Consider the following 19,522-nt stretch of genomic DNA (forward strand, 5'->3'; position numbering starts at 1 on the left):
TTTTTTTTTATTATGTCTAATTAATTTCACTGTTATAAAGATAGCACTCCCGCGACCCTTGTGAGGATAAGCGGCTCAGAAAACGGATGGATCATTGAGGCAATTATTTCATCAAATAAAAAAAGCGCTTTTTAATAAGAAAATCATGCTCATTTTTTATTTTATTTACAACAGACAAAACTTTAGCTAAATATTGACATTGAAAATAATACCAAATTAACTTTTATATCTATTATTTCATTAGAAATATGAAATAAACAATCATCCATAAAATAGAAAACAGTCACTTTATAAATATTTCATTCATTGTCATGACAATTAATTTGCTTTAGTATCTATGAAACAAGGTCAAATGACTTATTTCACTAACATTTTTTGTATTTTATGAGAAATAGTTCATTTTATTGAAATATTTCCTGCTCATTTTTAAAAATTATTCACGATAATTCTAATCGCCAATGAATTAAAAAATGTCAACTTTACATCCAGTAAACACAACCAGTTAAAAGTTCATCAGAGAGTTTGTAGAAACATTTGACTGGGTGTGTACATGTTACTAGTATTTTTTACCATCTACAATAAATCACTGAACTAATTGTTTTATGAGATGAATATTAAGATGGAAACAAAAACATTTGAAAAAAAAAAAAAAAAAAAAAAAAAGGTTAAATGAAAGTCATAAATATTAAAGAATGTAAACGCCTGCGGGCCACACTTTGCCCATCCGAACCCAAAGGTTATTTTTGGGGGGGGCAACCACATGAAGCTCATCACCAGACTTTTCCGGAACAACTTTGAAGAATGTCAAACAAACATTTGTGAACGTCAAGTCTGTTTTAACTCAGCGGATGTAGCATGATGCTAACTGTAGCGTGTGCTGGTCTGCATGCCGCCCGCGTGCGTGCCCGCTGCTGCTTCCACACACGTCACACTTGCATGAGGCCGCTTCAACCATCTACAAATATTTGCAAGCAAAAATATCAACCAGATTTGACTGAAAATGAAACCACAAGTCAATAAAAAGAATGCATGTTGGAATTCAACGGCTTTCTTTCCATTTTTGATCTTTGTGGGCTTCGACCGATGGGCTGAATAATCAATTAGTCATAGCCAAACGAGTGCTTTTTTTTTGTCACATTAGCTGACGACCAGTTCAGAAAATGGCCACTTTTGATGGAAGATCGGTCGAGCCCGGACGTCGTCGAGTGCGTGAGGGTCGAGTTAACTAGTTGTGTTTGTCTCCCAGGGGCAAGACCGCCTTAAAGAAGCGCAAGCTGACAAGGTAACGCAACTACAACACAAGCGCGAGTGTGCGTTTATCGATGAGAAAACATCAGATGCACGCCGTCTGGAAACAATCTGACGTCCTTTGAACGACTGTCTCATCTGTTGGTTCTCAACTGCCGTTGCATTTTTCTGTCGTCAAGTTCGGAACAACAATAAAAACGTTCAAAAATAGGCTTTGGAAACAAATGAATAGCATGCTTAACGACTCAATCTTACATGTTCCAAGTGACTGAGAGCACCTCATTAGGAAATTGAGGATGAACATAAATGCATGCACAAAAGATATATCTTGGCACTGAGCTCTTCTTTTTAGGATTGTGCAGCATCAATAGTTGATGATCTTTTTAGGAAATGACCAAAGCAATTGTAACAGTTTTAACAGTCTGATCTATCCTGCTCTAAAGTTTGGACTACCTGTCCGCGACAAACCAGTTGAGAATCACTGTCGTAATCCATATTTGTGAACGATGACGGTTTGTGGTTGAAGCCCCGTGCAGCTGGACGACTTTGACGCCTACTTCAAGGAGATGAGCAAAGACTCGGCCTACAAGTTCTCTCTGCAGTTTGAGGTGGGACGAACGTGAGCAAGTGTCATCAAAACGACGATAATCAATGAAAATGCTTCCAGGAGCTGAAGAGCGTGGGACTGGACCTTTCCCACGATGCGGCCGACATGCCAATCAACAGGCCCAAGAACCGATACACCAACATCCTGCCCTGTGAGTAACTGCCAGCAAAAGGCCACACTCCCCAACATTTGACCAGTTGAACATTTGCCAGGATGACTTTTTTTCAATGCCAACAAAGAGGAGCTAGTTTTAAAAAAGCACAATGTGTATTGCCAACTTAGCCATTTGGTAGTATTTTTCACAAAAAAAGCTAAAAGAAACTCTCTCACCAGGTTGGTTCCCGCTAAGAAACAGACACAATAGCGGTATCATTTTCACAGTTTTATGTAGGACATTTCCCTTTTTTTTTTAAAAAAAAACAAATGGTATCGCTGATTAGGGTTGGTGAAAAATATCAATTATTCGGCATTAATACCATCCCCAATTCAATATCGATTCTTTTCCTGGCCAGTGAGCGGGGCTCTCGGTGTTACTTTTTTCCCCCCACTCTTTTTTTTAGTCTCTACTTTTTCCAGTGTTTATATAGAACTGTCTTGTATTTTTACATTTGCACTCCACATGCACAAATACGTTACTGTGCTATTTGTTATTTTCAGATGTTTTATTGCTTAAAAATATGAAATGACATACCACACACATATTTTCACATGGGCATAAAAATAAATTGCCCGATCCCTATCCCCTGCCACGCTGTTGTAACACGTGCCGAATGTGGTTTGGCATTGTCTTGCTGAAATAAGCAGGGGCGTCCATGAAAAAGACGTTGCTTGGATGGCAGCATATATTTCTCCGAAACCTGGATGTACCTTTCAGCATGAATGGTGCCTTCACAGATGTGTAAGTTACCCATCCCATTGGCACTAAGACAGCCCCATACCATCACAGATGCTGGCTTTTGAACTTTGCGCCCATAACAGTCCGGATGGTTCTTTTCCTCTTTGGCCCGGAGGACACGACGTCCACCATTTCCAAAAACTATTTAAAATGTGGACTCGTGAACCTCGCCCCATCTTTGCTTGTGAATGACGGAGCAATTCAGGGAAGCTCCTTTTCTACCCAATCGTGGCACCCACCCGTTCCCAATGAGCCTGTTCACCTGTGGGATGTTCCAAACAGGTGTTTGATGAGCATTCCTCAACTTTTTTGCTTTTTGGGAACATGTTGCAGCCATAAAATTCTAAGTTCATGATTATTTGCTAAAAACAATCAAGTTGATCAGTTGGAACATTAAATATCTTGTCTTTGTAATGTATTCAATTAAATATAGGGTGACCATGATTTGCAAATCATTGTATTGTGTTTTTATTCATGTTTAACACAACGTCGCAACTTCATTGTAATTGGGGTTGTCGAAGGGGAAAAATTTGTATTTAAAATATCTCAATTTAGTTTCAATTCGATTCACAACACAACACAGGTTTTACTCAACATTTGCCTTTTTAACCAAGAAAAGAATCCAAACTTACCAGGTAGCGTAAATAGCAGCAAGGATCCTAACATGGCTCCTTGTTGCACTCCACAAATCAGCAACAGGACGTCCCATCTGGGAGCTGAGTGTTTTGAAGGCAAATGAGTTGATTCCAAATAAAACCACGTCCAGGAAGAGATGTCAAGAAGTTGTGATTACCTGAAGCCAAGCTGATGAAATCCGATGTTTGTTGGCAGACGACTTCAGCCGCGTGCGGCTGATCTCCATGCACGACGACGAAGGCGCCGACTACATCAACGCCAACTACATTCCTGTAAGTACGTCTCGCTCGCTCGCGGAGGGCGGACAAGGGACACATTTGAGCTTTAATACAGACGGATGGGCCAGCGCCAATATGTATATAAAACGTCAAAAGAATCATTTTAAAAATACTGAAATTCAGTCTCGTTTTTACACTTTATTATTCATAATTCAATTATAACCAATTTTATGATTAGAAAAATCAATACATGTAAAATCTCATTTTGAGGTTTTCATTAATTTACAACTTTATTAACTAAAATGTTAAAGCTGTGATTTTTTTTCAACTATTTTTGGTAATCATAATTGAAATATAAACAAACGTTAAGTTTCATTTACTCATATATGTAGTGTACTGACTAAAATGTGTTGAACTGTATTTGTTTGAATTGCTGTTGTGAAAACTAGTTAAAAGTTTGTTTGGTTCTTTGTGTGGATGGATACTGGGGTGTCCTGCGTTCCGAGGGGTCTGTGAACATTTCAGGTTTTTTTTTTTTTTTTTTTTTTAATGGTTGATTGAAGGGGCGGTGCGTCCAATGGGATTCGAAGAAGGAGGTGGGTCGTGGAGAGAGAGAGCGAGAGATGCGACGGGAAGAGAGTTGTTGTTGTTTTTGGGGGGGGGGGGGTGGACCTGGGTTTTGAACGCGAAACGGATTGACTGTTTCCACGCGAACGGATTGACTGTTTCGACGCCACCGGGCTGCCGCTTCGACGCTACGGGATCCAGTCGCTGTGCCTACCGAAGCGTTTTGAAAATGGGTTTGGGTTTCTTTTCCCCAGTGAACTGAGGGTTCACCGGTTTTGGGAGTACTGCCAGTGAGGGCTACATCTAGTTAATTATAATTTAAAATTGGATTCATATTTTATATTACGTTTTACAAAATGAAAACAATTGTGTAAAATATTTTTCATAAAAATCATGCCCATTTTTTAAAATTGTATTTCTAGTACAACTGTAATTCGTGTTTCCATAAAACATAGACACACTATTTTTCACCAAGTTTTGTTCATTTAAATTACATTTCAACAAATAAACTCAATGAACCAAATCAGCCAACCTAATTCAAATAATAAAATAATTTTCATTTTAAGTTATAAATTTGTTGTAATTAAACAATTTATTTATCAAAAATGGTTTAATGTAGAAATAATTGACTTTGTTCATTAATTATAATACATTACAATAGTAACAAATCAAATAAATGTACATGAAATTTTTTTAAACTAAATTGTTCACATTATTGTGTGCCATTAATCAATTAACCAACTGCTTCAGAAGATAAATGAAATCAAAGTAAATCAAAGAAATAAATACATTGTAATGAACCAGTTTGTAGGACGGGGGAGGCGACGGACACACTTTGGACCTGGTGGACTCAAATGCACTTTTAGGTCAAAATAAATAAATCGAATCCAACTTTGTGGTGGTTTTGTTGTCCAGGGCTACAAACATCCCAAAGAGTACATCGCCACTCAAGGTCCGCTGCCGGAGACCCGCAACGACTTCTGGAAGATGGTCCTCCAGCAGAAGTCTCCCATCGTGGTCATGCTGACGCAGTGCAACGAGCGGCGAAGGGCGAGTGTCATTTCGTGCTCGGGAGCCGCTCGCTTCCTGTGCGCCTAAACGTGTTCGTTTGCTGCGTTTTCAGGTCAAGTGCGATCACTACTGGCCGTTCAGCGACGAGCCCGTCACGTACGGCGAAATCAGCGTGGAGATGCTCTCGGAAAACGAGTCGCCCGAGTGGACCATCAGGAAGTTCAGGCTGGGATACGTGAGTAATATTAAAAGGTTTTTTGATTGTTTGTTTTACTGCAAAAGGTATAAAGTAAAAAAAATTCCCGAGAACAAAAGGTGTGCTTTGGTGTGGAATATAGGCCTTTTTTTTTTTTAGAGCAGAGGATGGTGTCGTGACCAACATTAAAATATACTATTTCATATTAATGTAAGCCACTGTAACATTATGCACAATTTGAACATTAGAACTGCACATTAATATAGGAAACCTGTACTTGAATGATTCAATTACAAACAGTCAAATAAAAATTGTGCCTAAATAAATGTTTCAAAAGAAAGTTCTTAAAGATTAAGTGAAAACGTATGATACTTAAAAATTCAAAACAACTGTGCGGAGCCAGTGATTTATTCGCTTACCACACTTTGTTTTAGTTTTCCTCTGGAAATTCACTTTTTAAAACATCCCTCATTAAATTTTTGACTTGAATGTCGTTCTGATTTTTCTTGGAAAAATACAACTCATACTTGTGCTATAGCAGACCACACATTTATTCACGGTTTGCCATTCACGAATGTACTTTTTTTTTTTTTAACAATCCCTCATTATTGGCGGAACTCTCTGCTTCTTTGAGTTTTTTGTTTTTCCAAAAACTAAAATTTCATGCCAATTATGAGCATATTGAACATTCATTTTCACGACTTGCTGGTTGGTTAAGCCCGGTCCCCATCCCCTGCTGTTCCACTGTATTGCTACTTCTTACACTGACAAAAATACATCTTTGTTCTTGGAAAGATTAAAAAATAAAAATAAAAATGTTCATACGGAACAATTTTATCGCAACGGTTTTTCTCAAAAACAGCCAGGTTTTTCATCCCCAGGGCCTTTTGGGGTACAAACGGTAGTTATGTTTAATTGGCATTCGGATTACGAGGCGGCCCTTGGAAAAATGTTTGCGAACCCCTGGCGAACAGGTGCACTCCCCCCTTTCGCCTGCAGGCGGACGAGACCCGGGACATCCTCCACCTGAACTACACGTCGTGGCCAGACCACGGCGTTCCCACGGTAAACGCCATCGAGAGCATCCTGCAGTTCGTCCATATCGTGCGGCAGCAAGCCAACAGGACCAAGGACCCCATCGTGGTCCACTGCAGGTACAACACAATACCAGGTTTTTGTTTCAAAAGTAAAAAAGTTGTATAATTCTAAAAAAAGTTTGGTTTGGGAAAAAAAATTAATAAAATGCATTTCCCAGTCGTGCATTAAAAAAAAAAGTCATTTCTGAAATTAGTGACGTGTTTAATTATTATTATTATTATTTTTTTTTAAAGTGTGCATTTCTGAATAGTGTATAGCCCAGAAAATAGTCACTAAAATCACTGGGAATATAATTTTACGTAAACTTGTCAAATACAGTAGGACATCAAGTATTATGGAATCAGCTGCATTTTGTCATGTTCATTGTATTCTTCAGGTATTTTACTTTTCGTCGTAGAAATTGAACAAACAAGTGTGGTCTTACCATTTTTTCCATGACTTGTGTGTATTAAAATATCCATTTTAGTAAGATTTCATTTTATAATGAATGTAATGATGTAAATGCTATGCTGTAACCTGAGCACGTTTTGACTGTTGCAATGAGAATTTGTATGTGTGTGTGTGTGTGTGTGTGTGTAGCGCGGGCGTAGGCCGAACAGGCACCTTCATGGCTCTGGACCGTCTGATGCAGCACATCCGGGAGCACGGGTTCGCCGACATCTTGGGAATGGTGTCGGAGATGCGCTCGCACCGCCTGTCCATGGTCCAGACGGAGGAGCAGTACATCTTCATCCACCAGTGCGTCCTGCTCATGTGGCAGAAGAAGAAGCAGCAGCAGCAGTCGCTCGCCTCAGACGTCATCTACGAGAACGCCGGCAAGACATAATGACCCACCGCGTGCTTCCGCACGTGACTGAGTGAGTCACCGCACCCGATGCCACCGCCTCATCCTGGCGGCCCGCTCGGGTTTATGCCACACCCGTAGCCTGTCCCAGTTTGTGAACCACTGCTTTCAATCCTATTTTTCTGGCCGCACTCCAACTTCAATCATTAACCTCCCTGCCATTCCAAGGTCACCACGGGTGTGCCCCAAGGCTCTATCCCAGGGCCCCGCCTCTTCATCACAAAGCTCTATCTTTCACAAATACAACATCCACTTTCACTGCAAGGTGGATGACGCTCATCACTCCTTCTCCAGCAAACCCAACCCGACTAAACTCCAATGCTGGTTTCGTTCAAACATTCTCAAACTTAACAGCTTAACAGTTGAATTCTTTCTACTTGTAAATCTACACATGCCAAAACAAATAGTTTCTCTGTTACCGTAGACAGTTTACCCCAAATACCCTAACCCCGACCCCCAGTGTTCTTTTCAAGAAACATTTTGAGGTACAGCATTCTGTACTCTTATTTTTTATTGAACCGCACACAACAGCGCAATTGTCAAGGAAGAAGCAGCTTGCCACATGGCTATATTATAATACAAAGAGAGGAATTGGGCGAGAAATAAAAGTAGTGTGGATATTCCAGAGGCTGTTGGTGCACTTGTGAAAATAATGCTTATCATTGTAAAACAATCTATATACTGTATGTCAACATCATTTTGGTTATGAAAGCTCACGTGCATTTTGGCAACAGAGACTCTCCACACTGTTCTTTCATCCACAGGTCCATATGAAATATTGATATAAAATATGATGATGATAAATATTAATATTGTTGTAAAACTATATCTATAAATATATATATATATATATATATATATATATATTTACATGACATAGACTATATATTACACTATTAGTACGGCTTGGCAATGGAATCTCGCTTATACCCGGAAACATTTGTTTTTGTTGCAGAAGCTTACGTTGTACGACATGGCATTCGTGCATCTGCAACATTGTTCACTTGTGCACAGCAAAACTAACAGCAGGCGGTCGAACACTTATGAAAACTAGTTGCCGATTCTGCAAACTATGTGACACCTCAGTTTGATGTTTCCGGTTTTATTTTTTTCCCCCCTTGATTTTCTGTTTCTGTCATTTGTATGCTGTCCTCATTTGCTCTGAAAGGCGCCTTTAAATATAAGGCATTTCTATAATTACTGCGCATGAAGCCGAATTGACTGAATCCCTGCCCTTTTTCTTGCAGGCTTTGAACGTGCCTCCCATGCTTCATCGTCATCTTCAAACACAGAGAGAGCTTCACGGAGGATGGAGTTCTGCTATAAGGAGCCGTCACAAGCGCGCTGATTGGTGGATTACACGGCAGGGGCGGCGTCCTTGGGGGCGGACATGCCAATGGAGGACATTTTGTTTTGTTGTTTTGTTCCATTCCGGAGAAGCTTCACCAAGAACCCAGGCAAAAGAGGAGGCATGCCAACTCAAAGTAGCCAGCAAGCAGTGTGAAAGAAACAAGATGTGCAACTTCTCGCTGCTTCATGGTCAAAGGGAACTGAAGGAAGAAATGTTGAAAAAGAATCTTCTTCACCTTTGTGAGCCTCCAACACAACCCGACTTCTTTTTCCAGGTCTCTTTTTTTTTTCTCCTGTATTTCGCTTTTTGGATCACCCTTCTCCAATTTGAAGGCTCATTCCCTTTGAAGTTTTGGCAAAGGTTTTCCGGACTGATGCCCGTTTGTGACACCAAGCCTCCCAATTTGTCCGGGCTTGGAACAAATTCAGAGTTTGAGCTGGTTTGCTCCCCGGCACAGAGGTTAGGGTCTCCAACACAACCTGAGTGCTTATTTTATTTCCACACTCAAGTATCTTTGAAAATATCAAATCAAATTTGTTTTGCTCATTTTCCCATCTTTTTTTCCTCAACAAATGACTTGTAGAAGACCAAGAGGACTTTTGAAAGACCGCGGCCCGCCTTAGTCGACAGAATTCAGGATGTACGAGCCCATCGGAATAAGAACTTCAGCTAGAAAAACAGTATTGATGAGCAAGCATCTGTCAATGTGCATTAATGACGTTGTTCCATTGCGCTTATTTGAATACGTAAAGACGTACAGGAGTCTTTACGAGAACGTTTGAAGTCATTGTGCACTCAGTCGGGGTCGCTTGAGGTTCTGCCGCCATGAGTTGTATATTGTGTAACTACTGTTTTTACTTGTCATTACCGTAAGAGACACTTTTTTTTTTTTTTTTTTTTTTTTTTTTAAATGTTTTTATGTGGACCAGGGGTGGGCAAAGTATGGGCTGCAGGCCATGTAGGGTGCATAACCTTTTTCAATCTCACCCACTGAACAGGTAGATTAGCAAGCATCCTGGAATATTTGTTGCGTTGCAATTTAGCCATTCTTTTCAATTAAATTTTTTTTTTTGCTTATTCGTCTTTTTAAATGGGTTAATTATAAATAAATATATTCGTAAAAGTACAAAAATATACACATTTAACGATTTGATTGGATGATGAATTAATTGTAATGAAATATAAACTGGGGAACAGAAAAAAAAATTATGTTGTTAGATTTTTATGATGATTAAAACTAAAATTGGCTTGCTGATTCTAAAATTTCAGTTTTTTCCCCGAGCACGTCAAGTTTTTTCCTCCAGATAAGCAAAATTCCACTGCGTGCGCAGCTCCCGATCGGTCAGTCCGATCAGTATCAGCAAACAGAAAGCTAGCACAGTAGGAATTAAGAGGATTTGTGCTGGCTTTACTCTTAACCTTGTAACCATACCGTCGTAAATTCTACTTCGCTTTATGCTGGGTTTTTTTTTGTTTTCAAAGCTTGGAACTATCCCATCTTTTATTTACATAGATATATATTTCCTTTGTTCCACTTTGTTCAAAAACTTGACATGGAGAAAAACTGAGATCAGTTTTGGATTCTGCACCCAAAAATTAGTTAAAAACGGTTGTCAGACCTAATTCAACAAAAATTGTGTTCCCAAATGATCAATAACACAAAGTAGTTTACTAAAATCCACTTTAAATTATTTTTTACAAATAAAATGTGCTGCATAGGTACATTAAACAATTCTACATACACTTAAAAAACGTTTCTTACATAAAGTCATTGGTTAACCAACTATAAATCAAAATGAGACTGAATTATTTTATTGATATAAAATTCTAAGGGCGGCACGGTGGAAGACTGGTTAGCACATCTGCCTCACATTTCTGAGGTTGCGGGTTTAAACCCGGTCTCACCTGTGTGGAGTTTGCATGTTCTCCCCGTGCCTGTGTGGCTTTTTTCCGGGTACTCCGGTTTCCTCACACATCCCAAAAACAGGCATGCTAGGTTCATTGAAGACTCTAAATTCCCCATAGGTGTGAATGTGAGTTCGAATGGTTGTTTGCTTCGATGTGCCCTGCGTTTGGCTGGCGAGCAGTTCAGGGTGTACCCCGCCTCCTGCCCGATGATAGCGGGGATAGGCTCCAGCATACCTGCGACCCACGCGAGGATAAGCAGTGTCGTAAATGGATAGATGGATATAATATAATTTTTTTTCCCCCCATAACCTACATATTATATGTAAGATATTTGTTTTTTTATTATGGTTATATATCAAAATATATTTTACTCTACATAAAAGGTTGAATGTGTGTGTGTGTGTGTGTGTGTGTGTATATACACACACACACACACACACACACACACACACACACACACACACACACACACAAAAGTTACATTTAACATTTGACCAAATTTTTAAATGTTACATGCATATGTTTTGCGTTTATTACCATTTTCTGTTAATCATAATAAATTCGAAATACAATTTCAAAATGAGAATAAATAGGATTTGATGAAAAAAATTTTACTTTTCAGTTTTAATTTGACCAGTTTGAAAAATCAAACACCGCCCTTGAGCCAAAATGTTTGCCCACCCCTGACGTAGACGTTTATTTTGTGAGCCGTGTCGCTCAAAACGCACTTTGCTACGACTGAAGCTCAGCACGCTCCACTAGTGTTGTCATTGGTGCCATTCTTGTGATTGCGTCACTTTCAAGGACCATTCAAACTGTGTGTGTGTGTGTGTGTGTGTGTGTGTACACGAGGGAGTGAAAATAAAATCAAATGTTCTTCATCTGATTATGTATCATGTAGATTGTTATCCGGCCATGGTAAGCCACAAAAATTGAGTGGAGGCAACTGGGGTCTTCTTGGTTGTTGAACACGTTTTAATTTTAATCCAAAGTGCATTGGGACGTCACATCCGATGACGGCATTTGCTTCTGAGGTTTAAAACAATTCTAATCTCTTCGTTCATGGCCACTTAAGTCACGGCGTGAGATGAACTTTGGGAGAAAAGATGTCAGGACATTGTGATGGCACAAATCCAGTTGCCTCCCTTCAACTTTTACAGATTCATCTGATTGAGTTCACGCGGGTCAACTGTAGCTTCTTGCTCGGGTCCACACAAGTTCAAAGTGATCTTTTCAGAAACGGCACCGCTGATAAGCAAGCGGGACTTTTATTCCAAAACAGAAGTGTCAGAACACAACAAATGCTTGCTTCTTGCCAAAAAGAAATCACACCTCACCAAAGAAAACAGACAGACACGGGAGGGTATTTAGTACCTGGCGCCTTCGTTTTTGAACACACTGACCGCCAGGTCGACGACGAACACCTGCCTCTGCTCCTTCAGCCACACCAGCGTCATCTTCACCAGGCCGCGGGCGTCTTTGTGGACCAACAGGAAGTGCTCGCCGTCCGAGTAGTTGTCGGAGAAGCTTTTCTGAGGCTTGCCGGCTGTCCTGACGCACACGGGTACGCTGACGCACCACAGCGGCGTGTAGACCTCCAGCACCGTCAGCGTCATCACGCAGCAATTCTGCACACACATGCACGCTAGTCCGTGGGGATGGTGGATACATTTGTGTGCGCAATTGATGTGATCTTTAAAATGACAGATGCGCCAGCTTACTCAAAGATGAGGCCCAAAAAAAAAAAGAAAAAGAGCTACAAATAGCATGATAGTTTATTCTAATAAACTAATTCATCCTCATTTTGAACTTGTAGTGTTTAACCAATTTAATTATGAAGATCTTACAGCTGTAAGGGCAACTCTTGCTCAAAAAGTTCAAAAACATCAGCGTAGCTTTGAGGAGGAGGTTCACCAGCACTTCCATCCATCCATTTTCTGTATCGCTTATCCTCACGCGGGTCGCAGGCGTGCTGGAGCCTATCCCAGCTATCTTCGGGCGGGAGGCGGGGCACACCCTGAACCGGTCGCCAGCCAATCGCAGGGCACATACAAACAAACAACCACTCGCACCTGCGTGCAATTTAGAGTCCTCAATCAACCTGGGTGTTAACCGAGTCTTTAGTGGGTCCACACTCAGCTATTGAGGGCCTGACTGCTCGAACAGCAAATAAAAGCAAAATAAGTTTATCTACAATCATTGTAGATCCTACGTTGCCGTACAATTGAAATGATCATGAGCTTAATATTGGACAATTATGCAAAAATGAATACATAGAAACATTAGGCTCCAAAAATAGCTTTGTATTACCTTTTTGTTTTAAGATTTACAATAAGTCAATTATTGAATGAGGTAAATGAAAAAGTGCTAAATTAATGCAACAAATAAAGGATTCCGGATCATGTAATTGTAGTGGGCCCCGCTTTGGACAAAAAGCACAATACAAAATTAAAATCACAAATTAAAGCAAGACGGTAAGAAAAAAAAAACCAACAGTAAACAAAACAATGTCTTCAAGCCACATATTAATGTGGAAACAGAACGCTGCTTCACTTTGTTTGGATTCTGCTTCTGGAAACGTTCAAGAAGGCCGAGGCCTCTGGACGTCTCACGGGAATTCAAAGATTTTGAATACCAAGACCATTCCGAGCAGGAGAATTTGAAAATCGAATCTTTTAACTAACAGGTAGCCAGTGGAAAGCTCCTTGGGCCAGCGTGATGTGGTCCGGTTTGCGTTGCAAGAGTGGAAAAATGAACGGCTCCGGCGCCTTACCTCCAAGGAACCTTCCAGCGAGTCGCTCTTCCAAAGAAGCCGGATGTTCCCGGACAGCAGGCGGTGCTGGGAAACGTCGCCTCTGTCGATGGGCCGCAGCTCCGCCAGGCAGCGCCCCCCAACTGGACGTCACCATGACAACCCGTCAGCCGGTCACACGCAGCCGGCCGCACGTGAAAGCGCAAATCGACAACCTGGTCTGCAGTAGAGAGGATTGAAGTACGCCGACATGATGTCAGAGGTCGTGTCGTGCAGGCCGAAGTGCAGCGTGTACGTGCGCGTCCCCAAATCGGCACACCGGCGCTCCTCGGGCTGCCAGTAACAACTGTCGAGGGACACCACAGCCACATATTTTCAATTTATAGTTTGAGTTCGGTAACCACTTTTGGAACGCAAAACAGAAATGCCATTAATCAGTTCCAGCCCCCCAAAACAAAAGAAAAAGGAAAAACTATTCGGCCAAGGGACGGCTCATATCTCGACAAACTCTAAGGTGGAGGAAGCACTGTTTACTTTTTGACACATTTGTGTTTGGCTAAATGAAGGTTCGGAAGAGAGGAGTAGTTTTGGATTGAGTGACGGCGTACCAGACTGGAGATCCCAGCAGAGTCCTCTCCAGCAGTTTGTCCAAGTGCAGGCTGACCGTGACGAAGGCCACGCTTTTCTGACCCTGCACACCCACACGCACACGCACACGCATTTATTGCCGGGAAACCCAGACGAAGGCGAGCGGGCAAAATTTTGTGCTCGAGGGCTATTTTTCATTTTTGAAAGCCCACGGACTGGGCAACTTATTTAGAGATGAGGATAAAAAAAGAGAAAAAAAAAGAAAGAACATTTTTCATTAAAATGTCAAAAACTGTTTATTTTAATATGACAACACTCATTTTCTATGTTTTTATTTACAATTTAATTACAAGTAATTCACAAACTTAATAAATAAAATGTAGATTTAAAATGTTTAATAAAATAATTCATTATAATTTCTAATAATTATATAATTATATTACCATGTAATTCAATTGAAAATTTTACATTACATCTAAAATTGCTTTTTTTAAACAAAACAAAAATTTTATGACCTACAATTCAATTAACTTTTTTAAAAAAAGTTTTTTTTTAATAAAATGACTTGTCTTTGGTTTATTTACATTGAATTCAATTATTTTAACATTTATTTTGAAGATTAAATGTAGATGTAAAATTGTTTATTTTAACAAAATGCTCATGTTTTTATTTTACTTTTTTGAATTTATAATTAAATCACCAATTACTTAAAATTAAAAAACGTGTTTATGTACAAAATATTTTAACAATTTTGATTTTACAAATTTACTCGATAATGTGTATCATTTAATGAAATAAATAGATGTTAATTGTGCATGTAATTTTGCTAATTTACCATTTTTTTTAAATCGTATTACTATAATAAATCTATTGACCAAAGTTTGAATTACACTAATGTAGAAAAACAATTTTAGAAGGAAGGAGAATAACCCATCTCTCTCAATGATGTAAACGTTGAGTGGGCGGGATTCCAGAAGGATCCTCACTCACCCTCCAGAAGCCAACGATGAAACCCGGCGGGAAGAACATGATCTGGACCAGCCTGTCTTTGCCCAGGAAGTGGCCGCGCGGGCGTCCGTCGGCCTCCGCGTCCGTCCGGCAAATGAGCGAGCGCCAAGCCGTTTTGGGCTCGCCGTGCGCGTCCTTCCGCACGGCGCTCAGCCGGATGGCGCAGACGTGCGGGTGGCGCACGAGGAGACTTCCGCCCCAGGAGAAGGTGACAGACGTCTTGAAGATGGACACCGCGCTCAGCGGCGGAGTCGCCTCTCGGCCCAGGCCGTCCCGCAGCGTCACCTCCCACACCACATTGATGTTCCTGGCGAGACCGACATTTCAGAACCCTCCGACGCAAAAATATACGCCTTTTTGGAAATGTGTGTCTCCCCCCCCGCCCCGCCCACAAAAAAACCTTCGACAATATATACTACTTTTTGAAATGTACTATATTCCAAAACAAGAAAACAAAAAATACATGGTATAAACTCCTTTTTTGGAAATAAAACATTTCTGAAAACGGAAACATTTTTTTGCACTTTTTTTTCCAAAACTGTGACTTTTTGGAAATCCTACTTTATTTATTACAGAATTTGATTTTCAAAAATATGCTGTACATACTTTGTTTTTGGCAAATGTACTTTTCAGAAAAATAGTTTTGTTTGCCTTGGGAATTCTGAGAATTGCATATGATACTTGTTCTCTGTATGCTATTTTAAAGGGTAATTTTGTGAATTGCTATTAAAAAAAAGTTTGGGCTATTAATATAGTGTTAGCATAATTGCTCAAGTCATGTTTGACTTGCTGTCACAATATCAATCCAATTAAAAACCCACAGCGCTTGCTAAAATGTTTGTCTTTATGTCAGGTGATGGCAATCCGCAAATGGACTCGTTTGTGGAATTTGCTGAGATTTTTTTCTTGTATTCTGAAAACAAAAATGACAGGCATTCATGCTATTGGGCCAACGACCGTCAATTTTTAGGGCGGTGGTGTCCACTACGACTTGTAGCTTTTTGATGGCGCGTCTTGGTCCCGAACCCCTGCCAATAACGAGGTCCCACCGTGTATCAAACGGAATAATAATTTTGATTGCGTGCACCTGAGGATGCGGCCAAGGTGCTGAGGCAGCCCGGTTAAGGGGTCAAAGTTTCTGGTTTCCCTCTGCCACTTGCTGAGCTCCTGACCGCCCATCTTCCACAGGTACCTCTCCTTCCAGCCGCCCGGCGGGCGCTCCTGCGGTTCCGTCGCCCTGTCCGCGCCGTCCTCCGTGGCCTTGGGCCGCCACAATTCCCACGCGAAGTGGGCCATGTAAATCTTGTACCACGTGGCGCTGCGAGGACAAAAGGCTGACACGTAACGGACACGGGAGGATCGAAGCGCTCTCGCGACCGCGACAAGATGCGGCCTACTCGTCGTTGGCGAGGCGGCAGAAGAGCTTGTTGACCTGACAGAGGCTCAGCAACGAGGCGGCGTCCAGGTGGGACAGGATCTTCATCAGGATCTCAGGCGGCAGCCTCAACAAAATAAAAAAAACAGAATGATGATTTATTGGCTACAAATAATGTGTGCTTGTTCATCTATCCATGGCAGCGACCAACGGTGCCAGGCAGAACAATTAAATGATCTTCCAGTAGATGGCAGAAGATGCCTATTTAACCAGCCATTGCCATTCATACAAAACAATAATAGCCAATTGTTCAGTCACTCGGGGCCACATTTGTGAGTAAATTGATACAAGATCAACATTATTTTAGCATATTCACTTTTTAGGACATTTTCGCTCAGTCGTGTGTGAGATTTTGTAAAATACACTACGTGCCATGGCTCAATAAAGGTTGGGAAATTGCCAACCCAATTTATAAAATGTTAAAAAGGTACAATTTAAATGGTAAACTTAACACTCTCTGCAACTTTCGTGAAGAGTGCGTGTGCTTATGAGTGGCCCCTTGACTTTCGAATTTCACAATACGGTGCTATTTTTCTTCATTAAAACATTAAACAAAGCATAATGGTGGATAATTGTAATTTCAATTAGTTTCAATGGGAAAAATATTTTATACTCGAATCAATTATGTGCCAAGCAGACCAGGAGAAGCTCATCCATGCTTTTATCTCAAGTAGACTTGACTATTGTAATGGTCTTCTGACTGGCGTTATCAAGCTCTTGACACTGGACTCCCCAGAAAGAGCATTAAACATCTGCAGCTCGGGCTCGGACCAGAGCAAACAAGTCAGAGCATATGACTCCAATTCTAAAGTCTTTACACTGGCTCCCAGTCAGCTTCAGAATTGATTTAAAAGTTCTGCTACTGGTCAACGAATCACTAAATGCTTTAGGTTCTGGATACATGAAAGAAATGCTCATGGAAAATCAACCCCGTAGGGCTCTGAGATCAGACGCCAAAGCAAACATGGTGAAGCAGCATTTAGCCATGATGCTGCACACAAATGGAAGAAGTTGCCAACAGAAGTGACGTCAGCCCCAAGTGGGAATGTTTTGAAGTCCAGGTTAAACATCTTTTTGTCATGCTTTTTAGAGCATTTCCACATTTAAATGATATTTCTTCTTCTTGAGTTACCTTGTGTATGAAATGCGCTATATCAATACAATTGCCTTGCTAAATTGACTCGAACAAGCTTGGTCATGGAATGAATTGAACTTGGAAGTCATTTTATGCTTTGATATAAACTGAAAATTTGCTTTGACCAAGGTCCAAAAAATAGCCGAGAAGCTGGAAGAATGCAGCCCAGCCGATTGTGAATAGGGGACAATTAGCTAGTTAGCATTGAGCTAACGTACCTTTCCAGAGCAAGTTTCAACAATGTCTTGAAAGAATCGACTTGGGTTAAACATTCCCTGGCTTCATTTCTTCTTGTTTCTTGGTGTCTGCGACCCCCCACCCAAAAAAAAATCAAATAGAATTAAGGGCGAGCTTAAAATAAGATAAACTCCAGAAAACTAAGCCAAGGTATGCTCAGCTAAGGTAGAGGGAAAAGGTGAACCTGTCGTTAGCCCGGCCAATTGGCTGACTTATTGGACCCCCGGGGAGCCACCAGTCCGGTTCCGGCTGCTGACCCTCCAGCAATCTCGGCAAAAACTTCTCACGTCCGCTCGCCATTGACGCCTCGCGAAGACGCCGCAGCCGCCATTGTTCAAACGCTCCCGCCGCCGCCGCCGCTAAACTTTGCGGCCGCTAGATGGCAGCAGAGGGCCGCCTGACGTCAATGACTTTCCGAGGCATGTCCACTCGACTGGACTTTGGTTACATTATGTGACAGTCGTTCTGCAACACTTGGTTTTCCACATAATCTCACTCGGAAAATAGCTTTTGGATTCCATTCTTTTATCATTCCGCAGTTGTTTTTAAATGTCATAGCCTGATCAAACATATACTGATCCCGCATGGATGTGCACATCATTACATTATTTGAGCATTCACTCAACACACTCATTATCAACATTTTTTAACTTAACTCAAATATTAATGTTTTCAGAAACATACAACGTTTTATTCAAAAAATGCAACTCCCCCCTACGCCCCAGAAATATAAAACGTTTTTGAAACATACTTTTTAGGGGAAGTAAATGACAGATTTACCACTTTTTGGAGATATGCAACTTTCCCAAATATAACGATTTTCCCCTCAAAAATATACCACTTTTTTGGACATACAAAATTTTGGGGGATGAAAATATCCATCCATCCATTTTCTACCGCTGATCCAAGGTCGGGTTGCGCGGGCAGCAGCTTCAGCAGGGATGCCCAGACTTCCTCTCCCCAGCCACTTCATCCAGCTCTTCCGAGGCGCTCCCGGGCCAGCCGAAGAACATAGTCTCTCCGGCGTGTCCCGGGTCGCCCCCGGGGTCTCCTTCCGGTGGGACGTGCTCCTCACCGGGGAGGCATCCGCATCAGATGCCCGAGCCACCTCATCTGGCTCCTCTCGATGCGGAGGAGCAGCGGCTCTACTCTGAGCTCTTTCCGGATGCCCGAGCTTCTCGCCCTCTCTCTAAGGGAGAGCCCGGACACCCTGCGGAGGAAACTCATTTCGGCCGCTCGTATCCGGGATCTCGTTCTTTGGGTCACGACCCGCGGCTCGTGACCGTAGGTGAGGGGAGGAACGTCGATCGCCCGGTAAATCGAGAGCTTCGCCTTTCGGCTTAGCTCCTTCTTTACCACAACGGACCGATGCAAAGTCCGCATCACTGCAGACGCCGCACCGATCCGTTCCATTCTTCCCTCACTCGTGAACAAGACCCTGAGATACTTGAGCTCCTCCACTTGGGGCAGGATCTTATCCCTGACCCGGAGAGGAATAAAACAGAAAATGTCCTTTTATTTTTTAATTTAACTGAACTTTTTTTAATACTGTATATACAACTCTATACATATTTCCCAAAAAGGTTGTGTATTTCCAAAATTTGTAGTATATTTTATATTCAAGAGTTGTATTGTAAGTAAAGAGCTTTTCCCAGAAACATACATATTGTAATGTTCAACTTTTTTTCCTTGCCCGTAGCTGCCAGTAAAAAAATCAAAGAAAATTTACCAAGTCAGGACACAGAAAAATAATCGATTTATAATGAACTTATTCTGACCTAGTCAAAT

At 41.3% G+C, this 19,522-nt stretch overlaps 2 protein-coding genes across 7 annotated transcripts in view; one reads left to right on the forward strand and one right to left on the reverse strand.

Annotated features, from left to right (window-relative positions):
• The window catches only part of ptpro (protein tyrosine phosphatase receptor type O), a 25,055-nt gene extending 13,539 nt beyond the window's left edge, over positions 1 to 11,516 (forward strand). For all 4 annotated transcript variants that reach the window (XM_061668196.1, XM_061668194.1, XM_061668197.1 and 1 more), the window contains 9 exons: positions 1,247 to 1,282; positions 1,775 to 1,856; positions 1,916 to 2,006; positions 3,582 to 3,658; positions 5,087 to 5,221; positions 5,295 to 5,417; positions 6,378 to 6,532; positions 7,056 to 7,333; positions 8,568 to 11,516. In XM_061668196.1, the coding sequence (XP_061524180.1) occupies positions 1,247 to 1,282; positions 1,775 to 1,856; positions 1,916 to 2,006; positions 3,582 to 3,658; positions 5,087 to 5,221; positions 5,295 to 5,417; positions 6,378 to 6,532; positions 7,056 to 7,302 (946 nt within the window). In that variant the 3' untranslated portion in view covers positions 7,303 to 7,333; positions 8,568 to 11,516. The remainder of the gene's footprint in view (positions 1 to 1,246; positions 1,283 to 1,774; positions 1,857 to 1,915; positions 2,007 to 3,581; positions 3,659 to 5,086; positions 5,222 to 5,294; positions 5,418 to 6,377; positions 6,533 to 7,055; positions 7,334 to 8,567) is intronic.
• On the reverse strand, positions 4,883 to 18,073 carry LOC133397381 (F-box only protein 15-like). 3 transcript variants are annotated; one of them, XR_009767599.1, is made up of 11 exons: positions 17,919 to 18,073; positions 17,716 to 17,802; positions 16,325 to 16,429; positions 16,015 to 16,245; positions 14,910 to 15,234; positions 13,940 to 14,022; positions 13,547 to 13,677; positions 13,353 to 13,474; positions 11,954 to 12,207; positions 7,080 to 7,277; positions 4,883 to 6,526 (listed from the first exon to the last, which is right to left on the reverse strand). XR_009767599.1 is itself a non-coding variant. In XM_061668199.1 (10 exons), the coding sequence occupies exons 1-10, from the start codon at positions 18,032 to 18,034 to the stop codon at positions 7,274 to 7,276; spliced, it is 1,458 nt and encodes a 485-aa protein (XP_061524183.1). In that variant the 5' UTR covers positions 18,035 to 18,073; the 3' UTR covers positions 4,883 to 7,273. The 3 variants fall into 3 exon arrangements, 2 of the variants coding, with proteins under 2 accessions (XP_061524183.1, XP_061524182.1); XM_061668199.1 differs by having other exon boundaries at positions 4,883 to 7,277; XM_061668198.1 differs by lacking the exons at positions 4,883 to 6,526; positions 7,080 to 7,277 and having other exon boundaries at positions 10,630 to 12,207.
• Positions 18,074 to 19,522: the final 1,449 nt, after the last annotated feature.

Source organism: Phycodurus eques, chromosome 22 (assembly GCF_024500275.1).
Source record: "Phycodurus eques isolate BA_2022a chromosome 22, UOR_Pequ_1.1, whole genome shotgun sequence".
In the NCBI taxonomy this organism is placed as follows: domain Eukaryota; kingdom Metazoa; phylum Chordata; class Actinopteri; order Syngnathiformes; family Syngnathidae; genus Phycodurus; species Phycodurus eques.

Bases quoted from the DNA above. Each gene is read 5' to 3' on its own strand.
- LOC133397381 (XM_061668198.1), bottom strand. From the start codon at position 18,034: ATGGCGAGCGGACGTGAGAAGTTTTTGCCGAGATTGCTGGAGGGTCAG. The intron at 17,803-17,918 runs GTTCACCTTTTC...GGGGGGTCGCAG, and splicing joins ATTGGCCGGGCTAACGACAG to ACACCAAGAAACAAGAAGAA. The intron at 12,208-13,352 runs GTAAGGCGCCGG...ATGTGTGTGCAG, and splicing joins CGCTGGAAGGTTCCTTGGAG to AATTGCTGCGTGATGACGCT.